We start from the raw sequence: 21,015 nt of genomic DNA on the forward strand, positions 1-21,015 counted from the left end.
GGCTTGATCCCAAAGCCATGTTTTCACTCTCTTTCTGAAGGCCAGGAGGGAGGGGACTGATCTAATATCACTGGAGAGGGAGTGTTATAACAATAGGGTCCAATAAACATTATTACTGTATTCAGACAAGACTGATTGCTACATCCTCTACCTTATGAACATCACCCTTATATGAACTCAATCCATATAAATAAGTGATAGTAGGCTAGAATTGTATTTTCAATCCTGTGAAGTCCTTAACCAACAATTTTATTTCATTTCCCTTCTACTTTTCCCAGGCTTCCCTTTTTCTTTCCCTTCCTCCTTTCCTTCTTTTCTAAAATGCATATCTATTTAAGTGCTCTGGATGTATGTGCACATGCACAGAAGAGGGAGGCAGCAGAAGACAATGAAATAAGGGGGAGAAGAGAGATTTTTCATTTCAGAGTATCATGCCAGAAATCTCACCTTTTTTGCACATGTGTGGGTGGGTGTGATCTCATCCAGTAGAGTAATCAAAGCACTGCAGTTTTGTAATTTAACAATAATGATCTAGGAAGATATTGTTTTAAAATGATTTTTAAATGAAAAAGACACATTTGGGAGCAAGAGGACAAGACAGGGCATTTTGATTTTGTTTTACAAAAATGTTTTGATGAAGAAATGTGAAGAATAATATGTGGTGACATCAAATGGAGCAGCATGAACAGGCACAAGTTGTCAGCATGGATTTTGTGTCTGTTTGTGTTTGTGTGTGACTCAGGAGCAACTCAAGAAACTGCAAGTTGCTTCTGGTGTGAGAGAATTGGCCATCTGCAAGAACGGTGCCCAGGGAACACCCAAATGTTTTAATGTTTTACCATCCTTGTGGGTGGCTTCTGTCAAGTCCTTCATGGGGAGCTGGAGCTTGCAGAGGGAGCTCATCTGCGCTCTCCCCGGATTCGAACCTCCCAACCTGTCAGTCTTCAGTCCTGCCAGCTTTTGAACTGTGGTGCTGAAAGAAAATTCTGAGAGTGCCTTGGACCGCAAGAAGATCAAACAAGTCCATACTTCAGGAAATAATGCCCAACTGCTCATTGGAGGGAAGGATATTAGAGGCAAAGATGAAGTACTTTGGCCACATAATGAGAAGACAGGGAAACTTGGAGAAGATAATGATGCTGAGGGAAATGGAAGGAAAAAGGAAGAGGGACCGACTAAGGGCAATATGGATGGATGGTATCCTTGAAGTGACTGGCTTGAGCTGGGGGTTGTGATGGCCGACAGGGAACTATGGTGTGGGCTGGTCACAAAGTGTAGGAAGCAACTGAACGAATAAACAAGAAACACCCCCCATCCTCTCTAGTAATTTGCTAGGTCCTCAACACAACTTTATGCTAACTTCCAGGAGAAGCATATCACTGAATCACCCATAAGACTTAGAAAATGCCTAGACTGAGATAATTTTCCCCCTGTACAGACATGTGAAACTGCAGATACGGGTTCTATGTTACAGAGGTATTACTGCATTATGAATTAAGTTTATGCATTGAGGTAACTCAATTATGAGTTCTATTTCTTGGTCGAACTAGAACAGCTTTTCCTCAATCTAGATCCCTCCAAATATTCTGGGCAACAATATCAATTCTGCTAGTCAAAACAACCAGAAGGACTCAACTTGGAGAAATCTTCAGAGAAGTGTGCTGTAACTTTGGAAGACTGGAATGGAATATTGGGAACTGTCAGTATGATAGATAGAACGCATAAGCATTAGAAGAGAGTTGGCGCATGTAATAAACTACAATTAGGTTCTTGTGGGTTTTTTCGGGCTATAGAGTCATGTTCTAGAGGCATTTCTCCTGACGTTTCGCCTGCATCTATGGCAAGCATCCTCAGAGGTTGAGAAGGTCCTTCTCAACCTCTGAGGATGCTTGCCATAGATGCAGGCGAAACGTCAGGAGAAATGCCTCTAGAACATGGCTCTATAGCCCGAAAAAACCCACAAGAACCTAGTGATTCCAGCCATGAAAGCCTTCAACAATACATTAAACTACAATTGTTCTGAAGCAAATTGCTACTCTAAATATTCTTAAAGCAATGTGGAACCCAGAAGTTACTGAAAATATATCTGATCTCCTATAGTTTAAACACAGGGATGGAAAACCATCTTAACCTTTTACGTCAACCTTTTGGAATTGTGTGTCTACTCTAACTCCCAGTATCCCACTGATTTTGGTGACTACTTTAGAAGTGGCAAATACCTTTAAATTTCCTCGGTCAAGTGCTGCAGTGAGATGTTTCTTGACTTCTATCAACTTTGGCCGAGGACCGTAGGGACTAGCACCCTGTTTAAGAGGGTTTTCCTTCAGAAAAAGTTCAAGCTTTGATTCTCCGATGAGGAGCTCTGCCATGTCATCTGAAAAGAGAACCAAAAATATTAAGTAGATAAACAGTTTGGATATACAACTGACTTGAGTTGAAATGTACTCATGAAGAACACAGCCACACTAAACTGTCCAGTTCCCCTCAGAAACCCAACTCCATAGCACAATTTGCATGACTTTTAAGAGTAAGAAACCCCTTCATTTCCACAGCTTCTTTGCTTTTTAGTGAGAAAACATTTCTCTGAATAGAGCAGTTCCTTTGAAGATCCAGATAAAATACACAAAGAAAATTGACAGTGGCAGCCTAATGAACCTTAAAGGACAGGTAAAACGGAATACTCTCTCTCTTATATATTATTTTACAATTCTCAGCTCCTTACTGGCTCTACTAGAAGTAGCTTTGACTGTTCTAAAAGGGACTGTGTTGGTATATGTACATATACAAGTGTATTCAACATGCCACTGGGCTGTGCGGGTGTACATACAAGCACATGTAACATGTTGCTTGGACCTAAGAAACTTTGTCAACACATATTCATGAAGTGACTATCTCTTTACTTCACACTTCCTCTCCCTACTTCCTGCAACAAGTTGTATGTATGTGTCTTCAAACCACCTATTGACTTATGCCAACACCATGAATTTTGTAAGCATTTCTTAGGCAAAAATACTCACAGGTGCTTTCGCCAGTTCCTTCCTCTGAATTATAGTCTATAGCACCTGAGAGTAATATAGCACTATGTCGGGGTTAGAAATTAGCACTTTCCAAGGGTTATGTTGGTAAACATGTCTGAAAAACATACTTAGACAACTTTAAAATAATTATTAGAAGCTCTGGTTCCTTAATTTGTTTGCTTTCCTCTTCCAAGTCTCATCTATAGAATCTCTATTACATTATGTGTCTGTGGGCAAAGAATATCTTACTTTTCAATCCCTGAAATGCTGAAAAAACTCAACACATAATTTCATTTTTCATTGATAAAGCATGTAATTATGTGTGATTCCTGCACCACTAACCATTTTTTTTAGTCACAAAGCTATCTGCTGCTTTAGTAACATTATTTTAAGTGAAGTATATCAGATCTAAAGATAATAAGAACGTAATAAAAATACTCAGGAGTGATTTGATTTAGACTCCACATTTAGAATTATAACATAACTGTTACAACATGCAACTAGCAGGTACTTGGGGCACTTCAACTGTATACTACATGAATGTTTGCTTAACGAAAACTGTAGGGTCAGAAAGATATATGCCAATGTCTATCCGCCAGGAATCTGGGAAAGGCGCATTCAGCAAACTTATTGGATTTCTAAGTAAACAAAGATATAAATCTATCCCTTGTTAACGGGAGAATTTAATAGCCCTAAGACATTCTGATATGCAACAATTATTGAAGTAGCAGAACTGTTGTCTGTGCATTAATGAAATATGGAGGAAAGCAGTATTCTCCTCCTTCTGTAAACCCTCTTAGTCTCATCTCTCTTTAGTGCACTATGATATGTTATTATTTCTAATAACCACTTTGTCAAAGTGGAAATAAATATATCTTTCAAGTAATACATATAGCTAGTGAGCTCCATACCATGTCTTCCTCTCAGAACAAGTTTTGCAGCTACTGACTCTTGGGGCCCAATTTAAATTATTACAACACCACTGAATGTAACTTTGATCCAACAGCTGCTTCCTCCTTGCAAAGGAAGAAAGCTGCAGCTGAAGGACCCAGGAGCAAAAGGTTCTTGACCCGTTGCCTGATAGTTATTTTCTATTAAATGCTAATATGCCTTCCTCAACTTCCAGATCTATGTTTTTTGTGTATTGATAGCTGAGTATCCCTTATCCAAAATACTTAGGACCAGAAGTGTTTTGAATTTTAGAATACCTTCATTTGCATATATATATATATGTACATAATGAAATATCCTGGAGATGGTACTCAAGTCTAAATACAAGTTAATTTATGCTTCATATACACCTTATACATACAGCATGAAGGAATTTTACATACATTTTTTTTTACTAATTTTGTGTATGAGACCAAGTTTGTGTACTATGAACCATTGGAAAACAAAGGTGTCTCTATCTTAGCTACCCATGTGCGCAATTTCAGATTTTGGAGTAGTCTGGATTTCAGAATTCCAAAGTTTTTTTGTGTGTATGTCAGAAGTGACTTGAGGAACTGCAAGTTGCTTCAGCTGTGAGATGATTGTCCATCTGCAAGGACATTGCCCAGGAGACACCTGGATGTTTTATCATCCTGTAGGAGGCTTCTCTCATGTTCCCATGGGAAGCTGGAACTGACAGACGGGACTCAACCCATCTTGTGGATTCGAACCACCGACCTTCAGGTCAGCAGTTCAGCCGGCACACGGGTTTAAACCGCTGCACCACCACAGCTCCTACACAGTTCCAGGTGGAATACTCAACTGGTATTTGGTTTATATAGCTGCATTCCTAACAAGGGGGACATGAGAGAAGCCTCCTCGCAGGATTGCAAGACATCCGGGCGTCCCCTGGGCAACGTCTTCGTAGACGGCCGATTCTCTCAACCCAGAAGCAACCGGTGACGACTTGAAGCATGCAAACAAGGAAGCAAAACAACCAACGGTCCTTTTCAGGACCAACCATGACAATAATCGCAATCAACATCGAAGGCATGTCAGCTGCCAAAGAACAACTGCTCTATGAACTGTGCCGAGATAAGAAATGTGACGTGCTGTGTGTCCAAGAAACACACAGGGATGAACGACAGAAACGACCCAAAGTTCCAGGAATGATCCTAGTAGCGGAAAGACCACATGCGCAGTATGGAAGTGCTGTCTTTGTCAAACCAGGCCTCCAAGTCAGCAGTGCCCACAACACTGAAGAAAACAATATCGAGGTTATAACAGTAGAGCTTAATAACATCACCATCACCTCTGTGTACAAGCCCCCAAATGAAGATTTCTGCTTCTCCTCCCCCGAGAACTTTGACAGGCACCAAAGGGCGGTAGTAATTGGTGACTTCAACAGCCATAGCCACGTATGGGGCTATGCCCAAGAGGACAGAAATGGAGAGGCTGTCCTGTCCTGGTCTGAACTGCACAAACTATCACTCATCCATGATAGCAAGCTCCCACCATCCTACAACAGCGGGAGATGGCACCGAGGTTATAACCCAGACCTCTTATTTGTGAGCGACAGCATCGTACAGCAATGCACCAAATCAGTGGGGCCACCAATCCCAAACACACAGCACCGACCAATAATATGCCAACTGTTCCCAACAATAAGGCCTCAGGAAGTTCGATTTAAACGAAGATACAACTTCAGAAAGGCAGATTGGACTAAATTCTCAGACATGTTAGACGACATGATCACATCGGTCGCGCCAGTCCCTGAGGAATACGAACATTTTATTGAAATAGTGAAAACCTGCTCACGGGCCTCCATACCGAGAGGCTGCAGAACCCACTACCTCCAGGGCATTACTCCTGAAACAGCTGCCTTGTTGGAAAACTATTACAGGCTCCACAACGAAGACCCATTCAGTGAGCAGACCCTTCAGGCAGCGCAGAGCATTGTGTCCTCCATCTCTGAAGCCAAGAAAGAACAGTGGATCAAGCTGATCACAGAGGTCGACATGGGCAGGAGCAGCCAGAAGGCGTGGAGGCTGCTGAGACGGCTGAGCAACGATCCCTCACAAACTAATACCCATGCCAACATAAAGGCAGATCAGATAGCACACCAACTCTTGAAGAATGGGAAACCCAACCTTGCCACCAAAGTAGGAAAGAAACCAATAGCCAGACAACCAGAGATTGAGAACAACAACCTCCATGAACCCTTTACATCTACTGAATTGGACATGGCTCTCAACAAATGCAAGAATGGCAAAGCAGCTGGCTTGGATGATCTACGGATGGAACAAATCAAGAACTATGGTCCAAAAGCAAGGCGCTGGCTGCTGGAGCTGATGAACAACTGCACTGCATCCTGTCAGATCCCCAAAATCTGGAGGAAAGCAAGAGTCATCGCCATCTTGAAGCCAGGCAAAGACCGTAATGACCCAAAAAGCTACAGACCAATCTCCCTGTTGTGCCACCTCTACAAAGTTCTGGAGAGACTTATTTTGCATAGAATTATGGAAAATATAGACCCCTGTCTGATCCCACAGCAAGCTGGCTTCAGAAAAGGCAAAAGCTGCACATCGCAAGTGCTGAACCTGACCCAGCACATAGAAGATGGCTTTGAAAGGCAGCAGATCACAGGAGCTGTCTTCATAGACTTGTCAGCAGCCTATGATACTGTGAACCACCGCCTCCTCCTGAGAAAAATGTATAATATCACAAAGGACTACCACCTCACCCGCCTGATAGGAAACCTGCTACAAAACAGGAGCTTTTTTGTTGAGTTCCAGGGCCAGAGAAGCAGATGGCGGAAACAGAAGAACGGCCTGCCTCAGGGGAGCGTGCTTGCTCCATCCATGTTCAACATCTACACAAATGACCAGCCACTGCCAGAAGGGACAGAGAGTTTCATCTATGCTGACGATCGTGCCATTACTGCTCAAGCAGGGAGCTTTGAGATGGTAGAACAGAAGCTCTCCGAAGCTCTAGGTGCTCTTACTGCCTATTACAGGGAAAACCATCTGATCCCTAATCCATCTAAAACACAGACATGCGCCTTTCACCTTAAGAACAGACAAGCATCCCGAGCTCTGAGGATTACCTGGGAAGGAATCCCACTGGAGCATTGCAGCGCACCCAAATACCTGGGAGTCACTTTGGACCGTGCTCTGACCTACAAGAAGCACTGCCTGAACATCAAACAAAAAGTGGGCGCTAGAAACAACATCATACGAAAGCTGACTGGCACAACCTGGGGATCACAACCTGACACAGTGAAGACATCTGCCCTTGCGCTATGCTACTCTGCTGCTGAGTATGCATGCCCAGTGTGGAACACATCTCATCACACTAAAACAGTGGATGTGGCTCTTAATGAGACATGCCGCATTATCACGGGGTGTCTGCGCCCCACACCACTGGAGAAATTACACTGCTTAGCCGGTATTGCACCACCTGACATCCGCCGGGAAGTAGCAGCCAATAGTGAAAGGACCAAGGCAGAGACATCTCCAGCTCATCCCCTGTTTGGGTATCAGCCAGCACGTCAACGACTTAAATCAAGACATAGTTTTCTTAGAACTACAGAGACACTCGCTGGAACACCCCAGCAAGCGAGAGTCCAAAAGTGGCAGGCCCAAACCCAGCACCTCAATTCATGGGTGATACCAGATGAGAGACTCCCCCCTGGGCACTCAGAAGACTGGGCGACTTGGAAGGCGCTGAACAGATTGCGCTCTGGCACCACGAGATGCAGAGCCAATCTTAAGAAATGGGGCTACAGGGTGGAATCCTCGGCATGCGAGTGCGGAGAAGAACAAACCACTGACCACCTGCTGCAATGCACCCTGAGCCCTGCCACATGCACGATGGAGGACCTTCTTGCGGCAACCCCAGAGGCACTCCAAGTGGCCAGATACTGGTCAAAGGACATTTAACCAAATACCAAATTTACAAAATCTGTGTGGTTTTTTTTTCTTTTTTTTTCTTTTTCATTTTAATCTCTGTGTTTGTTTTGCTCTGTTAGAATTGTAAAACAGTGGTTGCTGATGACACGATGACACACACATTCCTAACAAACATTTTTTGAGAGTACGGTCACAAAAAAAACAGAATACATTACACATAGCATTGCAAGAATAGCCTGATGGGATTTTTACAACAGGCCAGCAAAAATAATTTAGAAGGAATTTCAGAGGAAAATGGGCAGGCAAGAAAGAATGAAGTCACTCATTCTGATACATGAGACCATATAAATGCCTGTCTTGCCCTCCTCCTGGCATAATGCCAAGAGGACAGCTTGAGGAACGCGGGAAGAGGATCGGGCCTGTTGCTGTTTCCTGCCTTCCTCCCAGCCTAAGGATGTGGTGAGAAGTCCCGTCCTGAAGATGAAGATGACCTGGGCCCTGCTCTGCCCAGTCTTTGCCCTGCCCTCTCCTGCGTCCTCCCCCTCCCAGGCCTGCTCTGCCCAGTGTGTGCCTGGCTGTTCTCCCTCCTGGCCCGGCTGTTTTGGCCAGACCCACAATACAGCCCCAAAGCAAAAAAGTCTGCCCATGCCTGGGATCGCTGAATTTTCATCAATATATTCATTCCTCATGAAAAAAAAAGAAAGTTGTTAATAAAGACAAGAGCTTTGCCCTTTGTCTTTGTCGTCAATGTCCATTAAGAGTACAAGCTGTGTTTTCTGTCTGTCTTTGAATTAGATGGTGTATAGTGTCATTTGGTCAAACATGATCGGCTACATGATGTCTTCACAGCTGTTAAATAATTTTTGAAAGGATGGGCTAAATTGAGAAGAAGAAACCTGGACCCAAGTAATAGTATGGAGAGTATACTGTATGTGGCTATGAATAAAGCAGAAGTAAAGTAACTTTTAGAGGTCTTTCAATATTTAGCATCATTTTTATTACATGTTACACTGCAAAGCATTTGTAAATAAGCAGTACAGAGAAGCACTTATTAACCTAGAATATGTGTTTGATGTGAATTTACTTCAGAAACGATGCTCTATATATATTATTTATACTGGTAACAGAAATCTCGAAATACAAAGAGTTAGAGAGAGACGTAACAACCCAAAAAACTCACTCGGGTAGGAAATTTAGTTTGGTTGCCAAGGGATTTGCAGATAAGCTTTTAATCAAGGTATTATAATTTATTTACCTAAGGTACCTCTTTTGCCAAGATACACAAGGGGCAGTTTAGAACAAACAACTTTTCTTGTATCCTGAACTAATAGTAAACTCTTTTGTAGTTAATCAAAATCAACTGTTAGCAATTAAATATTTAGAGAACGGCATAAGGAGCCCATTGTTAACAACAGAGGAAGAAAGTGTCTATCGTTTGCAAAGCTGAAAACATGCTCATGCCAGGAAGCCAGGGTAGTGGGATATATATATTCATTTCAGTGACTCTTTATCCCTATAACACTCTTTGCGGACAGCCTAACTCTATCATCACCTCCTTTCTGAAACAAGTTTGTTTCTCTGGCACAGAACATCTCAAAGAACAATGAGAACTCTTGAAGATAACTACTTAGCCAAAGAGACAGGAACAATAAGGAACACTACTGTTCATCACAAGTAACAAAGCAAACAATATTAAAAGGAGAAAAACAGGATACAGGCTATACCAGCAAAGAGGAAGAGATAAAATCTACTTCTCTAAAAGATGAATGGCTGGAAACCAAAATAATTTCAAACTATCTTCAGAGCACAGATATTACCAAATAACCAAATATACTTCTGATATAGTTAAGAAGGGCAAGTATAAAGGCAAAGCCCATAACGTCATTACATTTTTTTAAAAAAACAGACTACAGGATGGACAACTTTTCAGTTAATTGCTAGAGACTCCACATAATTACTTCATAATGCCAAGAAAAGAGAATACAATTAGTAAAAAGAAATTTAATTCCTTAAAAGATGGACTGGATGATCAAAACAAAGATTTGGCACTGCTACTACCATGCTGGAAATGTAGGAGTTTGGTCAGGCTCTAAGTTTCTTCCATCACGTCTGAAAAGTCTTTAACCAAACTGTTATTGGAACTTTTGGTTAATTTAAAATATAATGTCTCCATTATAGAAGGAGAAAGGAGGTCCAAAGGTTACCACAATTCCATCTGATAGTAAGGACTGAGTCACACGCAATCTGGGCTCCGTTCCCATGTGTTTCAGAAATGAAGTACTACAGAGGCCACCACATGACATAAGAGCACTTCCAGTGGGACGCCATGGCATACGTTTCCGCAGCGCATCAAAACGGAGCCCAGAATGCATTTTCAGGAGTCAGTGCTACCCGACTCCAAACTGAGGAAACTGCAAGAAAACAGAGAAAGCTGGAGAAAGGATGTGGGATGGCTGGCTATCACAAAAGACGGACTTCAGCAGTAGGGAAGGAAATAAGAAGGTTCCCTCCGCATTTCCCTGCTTTCCCCCCGCTCACGGGATGAGGTCCTAAGATACCAAGACTCTTTGTTGGATCTAAGTCATGTCTAGTCCCTATGCAGGTATTGAGAATGTTCAATAGAATTCTCCCACCAAGACTTCTTTAAATTTCTATATTTCTTTTCATTCAGATTATCTCCATTTTGCTACTATCTAATTAGAATTAAATTTTATCATCACAACAACCTGGGCAGATGAGATTAAAGGAACAGGCTGTGAAGGACACAACGATATAGGAGAAGGGGGACTTGGGGAAAGGTTACCTGTTCCCCTCACAGAATTATCTTTAGCCAAATGTTCCCACTAGTTTTCAGAATTCTGGTTGTTATAGTTTCACAAATACAAACAAATCATCCTAGTCAGGATTATTTTTAGATGGTAGGTACTTTCAGTTTAATGTTTAGGACTGTGTATGAGAATCAGGAATGTTTCTTTCTAGCCCATGGGCATTGAGGATAATGTTAATTCTGAGTTTTACCACACTACATTCTTACCGGCTTTCACCACACATTCTTTACTCTGAAATATAAATAGAGAAGGCTAACTAAAGAATGCCTAAAGGAGTATCATGACAAACAGAGAACAGAGAACAGTATTGGCATACCTCAGAGTACTTTGCTAAAGGACAAATGTGGTATCTCGAATGTCTAAAATGCTAAATCCCTTAAAGCCATTGGTATGAGAAGCACCGGTAATGGAAAAACCCTGGATGCACTTCTGCATGCAAGACTCGCAATGCTAAAGTTCTAAAATTCTTTATAAACCAAACCATGTTGACACAAAAAATAGCATAGCTACTTATCAAATAAAATGGGTATCTATATACAACACTTTACAGCACTTTGTGCTTACTTTAACACTGGATGTTTGTATTTTAAACAGCAACCAGGCAGTGACAAGCCCTAAGTAAAGAATGTGGCTAGAGGCAATATCCACATAGATAGAAATGGATATGGCTTTGGTTTAAAGGTTACCATAATCAATAAACAATTCATTTCTACGCCTCTTTTTTTTAAAGCAGAAATGTATTTTCACATTTTTACTCTTTCTATGAAGATATTTTTGTGTGCAGACATATGATCTCTACAACAAATATAATTATAATAATTATAAATATAACTAGCACTAAGTGCACAACAGCTGCTCTTCATCCGTTTCTTGATCAATGGTCAAATTGTATGTGTATGTTTCTGTTTGTGTTTGAGCAGCGGTTCTCAACCTTCTTAATGCCGCAATCCCTTAATACAGTTCCTCAAGTTTGGTGACCCCCAACCATAAAATTATTTTTGTTGCTACTTCACAACTGTAATTTTGTTATTGTTATGAATCGTAATGTAAATATCTGATATGTAGGATGTATTTTCATTCACTGGACGAAATTCAGCACAAATACCCAATACGTCACAATCTGAATACTGGTGGAGTTGGGACAGGGATTGATTTTGTCATTTGGGAATTGTAATTGCTGGGATTTATAGTTAACCTAAATCAAAGAGCATTCTGAACTCCACCAAAGATGGAATTGAACCAAACTTGGCACATAGAACTCCCATGACCAACAGAAAATACTGAAGGGTTTGGTGTGCACTGACCTTGAGTTTTGGAGTTGTAGTTCACTTACATCCAAAGAGCGCTATGGACTCAAACAATGATATATCTGGACCGAACTTGGCACAAATACTCAATATGCCCAAATGTGAACACTAGTGGAGTTTGGGGAAAATAGGCACTGAAATTTGAGAGTTCTAGTTGATGGGATTTATAGTTCACCTGAACCCCATCATCAATAGAATTGAGCCAAACTTCCCACACAGAACCCTCATGACAAACAGAAAATACTGTGTTATTTGATGGTCTTTGGCAACCCCTCTGACACCCCCCCTTGTGATCCCCCCACAGGGGTCCCGACCCCCCAGGTTGAGAAATGCTGTGTTAGAGGATCACTGTACAGACAGCAGTTTACTTTTTTAAAAAAATCATTACAGTGTGACTTCTTAACAAAGGTGGCAGTATAACTAGAGGCATTTCATACATGAATACGAACATTAATTAGCAATAAAGACCATTACTTACTTCAATCTAGTATATAGCCAGCACATATCCATAGGGGATGTACTCACAGATCCCACCCCCATGGATGCCTGAAACTGTGGATAGTGAACTTTGTATTTTGACTATGCTTAGGCCGAAAGCATGCTATAGAATCAGATCTAAAGAGCCCCCAGAAACACTTCTTGGAGGGAGGACGGGGTGTTTTTGGAGGATGGAAAAGTGAGACCATGGATACTGAATGTGTGAATAAAAGTGTTGTATTGTATTGTCGGGCTAAAACAAAGAGAATGAGGTTCAAGTCCCCACTTAGCTTTAGTTTTCAGGTGCCACATGCAACCAAATGTATCACACATGTTTGCTCTGAGGACAAAAAGTGAGACAAAATATGCCACTCTCAAATTCTTGGGAATAGGATAGAATAAAAAGAATACATGCACTGAAACAATTCATCACAACTGTGAAAAGTCATTTGTCCCTGCAATAAAGACATAAGTATACCAAACAAGTTGAAAATTATCCTCTTTGTTGTTCACAACACATCAAGATTACATTGCCAATAATTTATTAAAACTTGTTTGACAGGCCAAGTAGCCAAACATAATGAGCTACGCTTCATCTCACGATGTGAAATAGCATCCTACTCCTCAGCTCAGCTCAAATGTCATGCAAGCATTGTTCAATACTGTGCTCCCACTCCTTATCAGATGAAGGGAACGTTCTCCAGCATATAAAAGAGGAACATGGCTGCCCTTGGTTCCTCATATTAAGTGATCTGCATTATTTTAGTGATTATGTCATACAAGGAAGCATACTTTTAGGAGGCCTGGACGTATTAACTTAGAAATAGTACACATCTGATTCGACTTCTGAACACTACAAGCAATGATCTTCAGCAGAACACAAAGATCCACCAAATATATCTCCACCACCCTGCTCCTTCCACCTGTGTATTTTCCAGGTGCTGATATGTGCTCTATGTCTATTTAGTAGGTAAAAGAGGGTAGGAGACAGTCAGTTGCCCAAAGGAAGCTTATTCCTCCTTGTCTTTCCAGGGGTCTTCCAGAGGTCAGATAAGTGATGTTTCCTATGTGTATCCAGCTGGGGAAGTACAGTCACATACCGAATTGTTGTCCCAGCTGAGTACGGCTTGTTGCATGGATGGGATCATTATGCAAAGCAGGTTCAGGGTATCACTTTCAACACTATCTGCAAAAGGCATAAAATCCAGGAATAAATTGGCCCCAACCATAAACGCCTCAATAGGTTATCAATATATTGTCAAAGGCTTTTATGGCCGGAATCATTAAAGCCTTGGCAGACCGTGCAAAAAGAATCTGCGAAGCCCACCTCCTCCAAGATGAACTGAACCACCTAAAACAGGCTTTACAGGCCAATGGGATACTCCACCTCAGACATCAGAAGAGCTGCAAGACCGAGAACAAGCCACGAGAGTAAAGACAAAGATCCACCCAGAGGAAAAATGTTCTTGCCATACATCAAGGGAACCACTGACTGCATAGGGAAGCTGATGAGGAAACACAACATACAAACTATCTAGAGACCCACCAAGAAAATCCAACAAATGCTACGTTCAGCAAAAGACAAGAGGGATCCTCTCACGTCTGCAGGAGTCTACCGTATACCATGAAGCTTTGGACAAGTCTACATAGAGACCACCAAACACAGCACCCAAACACGAATCAAGGAACATGAAAGGCACTGCAGACTACTTCAACCAGAGAAGTCAGCCATAGCAGAGCACCTGATGAACCAGCCTGGACACAGCATATTATTTGAGAACACAGAAATGCTGGGCCACTCTAACAACCACCAAGTCAGACTACACAGAGAAGCCATTGAAATCCATAAGCACATGGACAATTTCAACAGAAAGGAGGAAACCATGAAAATCTGGCTACCAGTATTAAAAAAACTCTAAAACTACAACAGCAAAACAACAGAAAGGAAATGATTAGGGACAGCTAATCACCTATCAACAAAAGATTCCCTCAGGCACTAACAAGCCACACCAAAAAACCGCCAGGTCAAGGTGATCAAGGTGGTCAGTTGAAACATTCCCACCTAGCTCCAACAGACAAGCGTTCTTTGTCCCACCCTGGTCATTCCACAGATAGATAAACCCAATTTTCCTAGTTCCAACAGACTTCACTACCTCTGAGGTTGCTTGCCATAGATGCAGGCAAAACATCAGGAGAGAATGCCTCTAGAACAATGGTTCTCAACCTGGGGTCCCCAGATGGTTTTAGCCTACAACTCCCAGAAATCCTAACCAGTTTACCAGCTGTTAGGATTTCTGGGAGTTGAAGGTCAAAAACATCTGGGGACCCCAGGTTGAGAACCACTGCTCTAGAACATGGCCATATAGCCCGAAAAAACCTACAACAACCCAGGTGATCAATATGATTCCAGCCAGACTGTTGCGATTCTATGTCTCAAATGTATGCAATTATTTTATACACAAAAGATTTCCAATACTGATGATACTGTGAATTCACATTATCAAGTCAGAAAGCGATTTATGTGGATGTCTGCAAGATCCAAGCAGGGCTAATTGGTGACAGGGTGACCTAGGAGGTCTCTCATTCTTGGGGCCACCATTAGTTGAAGTCTAATGATCAGCCACTAATGATCTGCCACTGCCAGAAGGGAAAAAGTTTCATCTATGCTGACGATTGTGCCATCACCAAAGCAGGGAGCTTTGAAATGGTTGAACAGAAGCTATCCGAAGCTCGAAGTCAGTGGTTCTCAACCTGTGGGTCCCCAGATGTTTTGGCCTTCAACTCCCAGAAATCCTAACAGCTGGTAAGCAGGCTGGGATTTCTGGGAGTTGTAGGCCAAAACACCTGGGGACCCACAGGTTGAGAGCCAATGCTCTAGGTGCTCTTATTGCCTATTACAGAGAAAACCAGCTGATTCCTAATCCATCTAAAATGCAGACATGTGCTTTTCATCTTAAGAACAGACAAGCATCTCGAGTTCAGAGGATTACCTGGGAAGGAATCCCACTGGGACATTGCAGCACACTAAAATACTTGTGAGTTACCCTGGACCGTGCTCTGTCTTACAAGAAGCACAGCTTGACTATCAAGCAAAAAGAGGACGCTAGAAATAATATCACACAAAAACTGACTGGCACAACCTGAAGATCACAACCAGATACAGTGATGACATCTGCCCTTGCACTTTGCTACTCTGCTGCTGAACATGTAATGCCAGTGTGGAACATGTCTCACCACGTTAAAACAGTGGATGTAGCTCTTCATGAGAAATGCCACATTATCAGAGAATGTCTGCACCCCACACCACTGGAGAAATTATACTGTTTAGCCGGTATTGCACAACCTGACATCTGTTGGGAAGTAGCATTTATTTATTATTATTTGCTTTATTTCTATACCGCATTTTTCAGCCTAATTAGGCGACTCAATGCGGCAGCAGCCTGTAATGAAAGGACCAAGGCATTGGCATCACCGGCCCATGCCCTGTTCTGATATCAGCCAGCAGGCCAACACCTTAAATCAAGAAATAGCTTTCTAAGATCTACAGAGATACTCGCAGGAACACCTCAACAAGCAAGAGTCCAAAAGTGGCAGACAAAAACCCAGAACCTCAATCCATGGCTGATACTGAATGAGAGACTCCTTCCTGAGCACACAGAAAACTGGGTGATTTGGAAGGTGATGAACAGACTGCGCTCTGGCACCACAAGATGCAGAGCCAGCCTTAAGAAATGGGTTACAAAGTGGAATCCACAACATGCGAGTGTGGAAATGAGTAAACCACACACCACTTACTACAATGCAACCTGAGCCCAGCCACATCCACAATGGAGGACCTTCTTATAGCAACACCAGAGGCACTCCCAAGTGGCCAGCTACTGGTCAAAGGACAATTAGTATAATGCCAAGTTTTAACTTTTTTTTGTTTTTTTTAAAAATATATTACAATTCGCTTCTGACACGATAAATAAATAGTCAAAGTCAGAATCATAGAATCTCAACTTGACAGAATTTAACAACCCCATGAATTTTATAAGGTATTCTTAGGCAAGAGCTGGTTTTGTCAGTTCCTTCCTCTAAAATTTAGCCCACGTCACATAATATTAACTGGCTTGCAAATGTACATACCTTTATGAAATAAATTCACAGAAGCCTATAGCACAGCCAGTATGGCCACTGGGAATTGCAGTACCCAAAAATTAACTTTTCCACTTTTCCAATAGCTATTCCTGTATCAACTCGTCTACATTCAATTATGTGGCATTCATTCACACAGAGGGAGCTAAGCCTTAGCACCTGACCAAAGTCCTTAGGCCCTGATTAGACATTAGCTTCTCTCACACACACCATTTAAGTATAGGCTGGGCAACGCCTTACCAGAATCCCCAAATGCTCCCAAATCCAACACTGTCCACATAAGTGCCTGAGATAGTTGACACCTTTTGTTTTCTGATGATTCAATGCAGGCAAACTTTTTTTCAGACACAAAATATCATGCATAAAAATTACCTTCAAACTACATGTATAAGATGTAAACAAAACATAAAATAATTTTGTATTTAGACTTGGATGTCATCCCCAAAATATCTCACTGTATATATGCAATTATTCCAAAACACCCCCTCCCCCCCAAAAAAAATCCCCAACATAAAACAGAGCATGTCTGGTCGCAAGCATTTCAGGTAAGCAAAACTCAAGCTCTGCTGCTGCATTATTCCTGAACTGAAGGGGGGAAACCCTATATTTAACTCTGTCCTTCCACATATAAAAATAAACCAGAGGTTATTATGGTGCCTGGTGGAGAAATCAAATATCTCCTTCACTCCCACGCTGCTCTGGATTGCTGAATCTGATGCCTGGCAGGCATGGGCAAACTTCAGCTCTCTGGGTGTTATGGACCGGTAGGCTGTTAGGAATTGTGGAAGTTGAAGTCCAAAGCATCAGGAGGGCTGAAGTTTGTCCATGCCTACTCAAGAAGCTTTGGGGTGCAGATCTAAAGAAGCCCTGGGGTCCAGCCCTTCCTTAAGAAGTCCTCAAAGAAGCTTTGAGGTTCATCTCCTCCTTAGGAAAGCTACAAGGGCCAGCTTATCTCCAAAGGCCTCCCAAAAAGAAGCTAGCTCAATGAAGAAGCTGTAAGATCCAGTTCATTCCTCAAGAAGCTTGAAGCTCTGGGATCCAGCTTATCCTTGAGAAAGCTTTGGGGTCTAGATTATTACCGAAGCTATGAGGTTCCTCATCTCCCCATGAAAGCTTTGGGGTCCAATTTATTACTTTAGCTTTGAGGTTCCTCTCCTCTCTAAGGAAGCTTTGAGGTCCAGTTTCTTACTTCAGCTTTGATGTTCCTCTGTTCCCTATGGATGCTTTGGGTCCAGTTTGTTATTTAAGCTTTGAGATTCCTCCCCTCCCTAAGGAAGATTTGAGGTCTGGTTTATTACTTAAGCTCTAAAGTTTATCTCCTAAGAAACATTTGCATTCTAGTTTATTACGTAAGCTTTGAGGTTCCTCTCCTCTCTATGGAAGCTTTGTGGTCCGGTTTCTTACTTCAGCTTTGAGGTTCTTCTCCGTAAGGAAGCTTTGTGATCTAGTTTATTAGTTAAACTCTAAGGTTCCTCTCCAAATAAAGCTTTGGGGTCTCCTTTATTACTTAAGCTATGAGATTCCTCTCCTCCTTAAGGGAGGTTTGGTGTCCAGTCTGTTACTTAAGCTGTGAGGTCAATCTCCTCTCTATGGAAGCTTTGAGGTCCGGTTTATTACTCCAGCTCTAAGGTGCCTCTCCTATTAGTTAAGCTCTAAGGTTCCTCTCCAAAGAAAGCTTTGGGGTCTCATTTATTACTTAAGCTATGAGGTTCTTCTCTCTAAGGATGCTTTGGGGTCCAGTTTAATGCTTAAGCTTTGATGTTCTTAACCCAAAGGACGCTTTGAGGTCCAGTTTACTATTTAAGCTTTGATGTTCTTTTCTCTAAGGAAGCTTTGGGGTCCAGTTTAGTACTTATGCTATGAGGTTCCTCTCCTCCTTAAGGGAGCTTTGGTGTCCAGTCTGTTACTTAAGCTTTGAGGTTCTTCTCCCTAAGAAAGCATTGAGGTCCACTTTATTATTTCAGCTATAATGTTCCTCTCCTAAGGAAGCTTTGAGATCTAGCTTATTACTTAAGCTATGAGGTTCCTCTCATCCCTAAGGAAGCTTTGGGATCCAGTATATTTCTTACTCTATGAAGTTCCTCTCCTAAGAAAGCTTTGGGATATAGTTTATTACTTAACTCTAAGGTTTCTCTCCTAAGAAAGTTTTGTGATCTAGTTTATTACGTAAACTTTGAGGTTCCTCTCCTCAAGGAAGCGTTGAGGTCCAGCTTTTTGTTTAAGCTTTGAGCATCCTCTCCTAAGAAAGCTTTGGGGTCTAGTTTATTACTTAAGCATTGAGGTTCCTCTTCTCCCCTTGACAGCTTTGAGGTCCAGTTTATTACTTCAACTCTAGGGTTCCTCTCTTAAGGAAGCTTTGGGATCTAGCTTATTACTAAAGCTATGAGGTTCCTATCATCCCTAAGGAAGCTTTGAGATCCAGTTTATTTCTTACACTATGAGGTTCCTCTCCTAAAAAAATCTTTGGGATCTAGCTTATTACTTAAGCTGCGAGGTTCCTCTTCTCCCTGAGGAGGCTTTGAGGTCCAGTTTATTACTTCAGCTTTAAGGTTCCTCTCCTAAGAAAGCTTTGGGTTCTTGTTTATTACGTAAGCGTTGAGGTTCCTCTCCTCAAGGAAGCATTGAGGTCCACCTTGTTGCTTAAGCTTTGAGCATACTCTCCTTAGAAAGCTTTGGGGTCTAGCTTATTACTTAAGCATTGAGGTTCCTCTTCTCCCCTTGACAGCTTTGAGGTCCAGTTTATTACTTCAGCTCTAAGGTTCCTCTCCAAAGAAAGCTTTGGGGTCTCGTTTATTACTTAAGCTATGAGGCTCTCCTCCCTAAGGAAGCTTTGGGGTCTTGTTTAGTACATAAGCTATGAGGTTCTCCTCCCTAAGGAAGCTTTGGGGTCCAGTTTAGTACTTAAGCTATGAGGTTCTCCTCCCTTAGGAAGCTTTGGGGTCCAGTTTAGTACTTAAGCTATGAGGCTCTCCTCCCTAAGGAAGCTTTGGGGTCTTGTTTAGTATATAAGCTATGAGGTTCTCCTCCCTAAGGAAGCTTTGGGGTGTTGTTTATTACTTAAGCTATGAGGCTCTCCTCCCTAAGGAAGCTTTGGGGTCCAGTTTAGTAGTTCAGCTATGAGTTTCTCCTCCCTAAGGAAGCTTTGGGGTCTTGTTTAGTACTTAAGCTATGAGGTTCTCCTCCCTTAGGAAGCTTTGGGGTCTAGCTTAGGTCCCTCTCCTCCCTATGGAAGATTGAGGGCTGAAGAAGACCTCTAAAGACCCAGCTCTTCCCTGAAGAGGCCTTGGGCCTGTCCTCTCCCCTGGAGAAGGCCTGCTGCCCATCCCTCCCTCCCTCTATAAGAGGGAATCCTTGAAGGCCTCCCTTCCCTTCCTTCCCTCCCTCCCCTCGCCTCCCTTGGCCGCACCGTTAGCGATGAGTTTGGCGGAGAGCTGCTTGACGAGCTCGGGGATCTTCTCCCACTGGCACTCGGAGCGGCACCGCTCGATCTCGCTCTCCAGCCGCGACCCGCCTTTCTTGGTAGCCATGGCCGGGGACCAGGCCCCGCAGGAGCCCAGGAGAAGGCAAGCAAGGAAGGAAGGAAGGAAGGCGCCAACAGCAAGAGCAACCGCGGCGGCGGCAGCGGCCCCGGAACGGGAACCAAGCGGAGGAGGAGGAGGAGGAGGAGGAGGAGGCGAACGCGACCTTCGCTGCAGCGCCACCTGTCGGCGGACTGAAGAACGGCAGCGAGGAGAAGGAATAGAGGGAGGGAAAAAGAGGAATGTTTGGGATCCTGGGAGCTGTAGTTCGCACTCTTTGGCATTTGCAGGCATGGGCAAACTTGGGCCCTCCGGGTGTTTTGGACTTCAACTCCCACAATTCCTAACAGCCGGTAGGCTGTTAGGAATTGTGGGAATTGAAGTTCAAAACACCCGGAGGGCCCAAGTTTGCCCATGCCTGCATTAGTTATTTAGGGCAGCTTACAGCCAGCAACAATAAGGTGCCCCACATATACAACAGTTAAACAACAATTACATAAAAAGTAAAACATTAAAATTAGATTTTAAACCACTTTTAAATAGTACACTTTGAATTAGTTGGCGTGTCAAGTCCACGTTCTACGATCAACAACTTAATTAATCCGAAGCCTTTCCATAGCATTGTTGTCATTTCTATTGTCAACCTGGTATCCAAATGCCGGGTCCCATAGCCATGTCTTTCATCTTTTTCCTGAAGGAAAGGAGGGAAGCTGTTGACCTAATTTCGCTGGGGAGCGAGTTCCACAGGCGGGCCACCGCCAAGAAGGCCCTGTCCCTCGTCCCCACCACGCGCATTCGCGACAAAGGTGGGATCGAGAGCAGGGCCTCCCCTTTCCAGGTGGAAGGCTTGAGCAATCCATGCTTCTAAATGGTTCTAAAGTACTTACAAA

At 42.7% G+C, this 21,015-nt stretch overlaps 1 protein-coding gene across 6 annotated transcripts in view; it reads right to left on the reverse strand.

The window, feature by feature from the left end:
* TTC7B (tetratricopeptide repeat domain 7B) overlaps window positions 1-20,252 on the reverse strand; it is a 124,867-nt gene extending 104,615 nt beyond the window's left edge. For 2 of the 6 annotated variants that reach the window (XM_060756751.2, XM_060756742.2), the window contains exons 1-2: window positions 20,014-20,249; window positions 2,220-2,374 (exon numbers count right to left, since the gene is read on the reverse strand). In XM_060756751.2, coding sequence (XP_060612734.2) covers window positions 2,220-2,374; window positions 20,014-20,134 — 276 coding nt within the window. In that variant the 5' untranslated portion in view covers window positions 20,135-20,249. Of the gene's footprint in view, window positions 1-2,219; window positions 2,375-20,013 lie in introns of all 6 variants that reach the window. The other 4 variants (XM_060756765.2, XM_060756758.2, XM_060756791.2 and 1 more) reach the window with 3 other exon arrangements.
* Window positions 20,253-21,015: the final 763 nt, after the last annotated feature.

This window comes from Anolis sagrei, chromosome 1, assembly GCF_037176765.1.
Source record: "Anolis sagrei isolate rAnoSag1 chromosome 1, rAnoSag1.mat, whole genome shotgun sequence".
In the NCBI taxonomy this organism is placed as follows: domain Eukaryota; kingdom Metazoa; phylum Chordata; class Lepidosauria; order Squamata; family Dactyloidae; genus Anolis; species Anolis sagrei.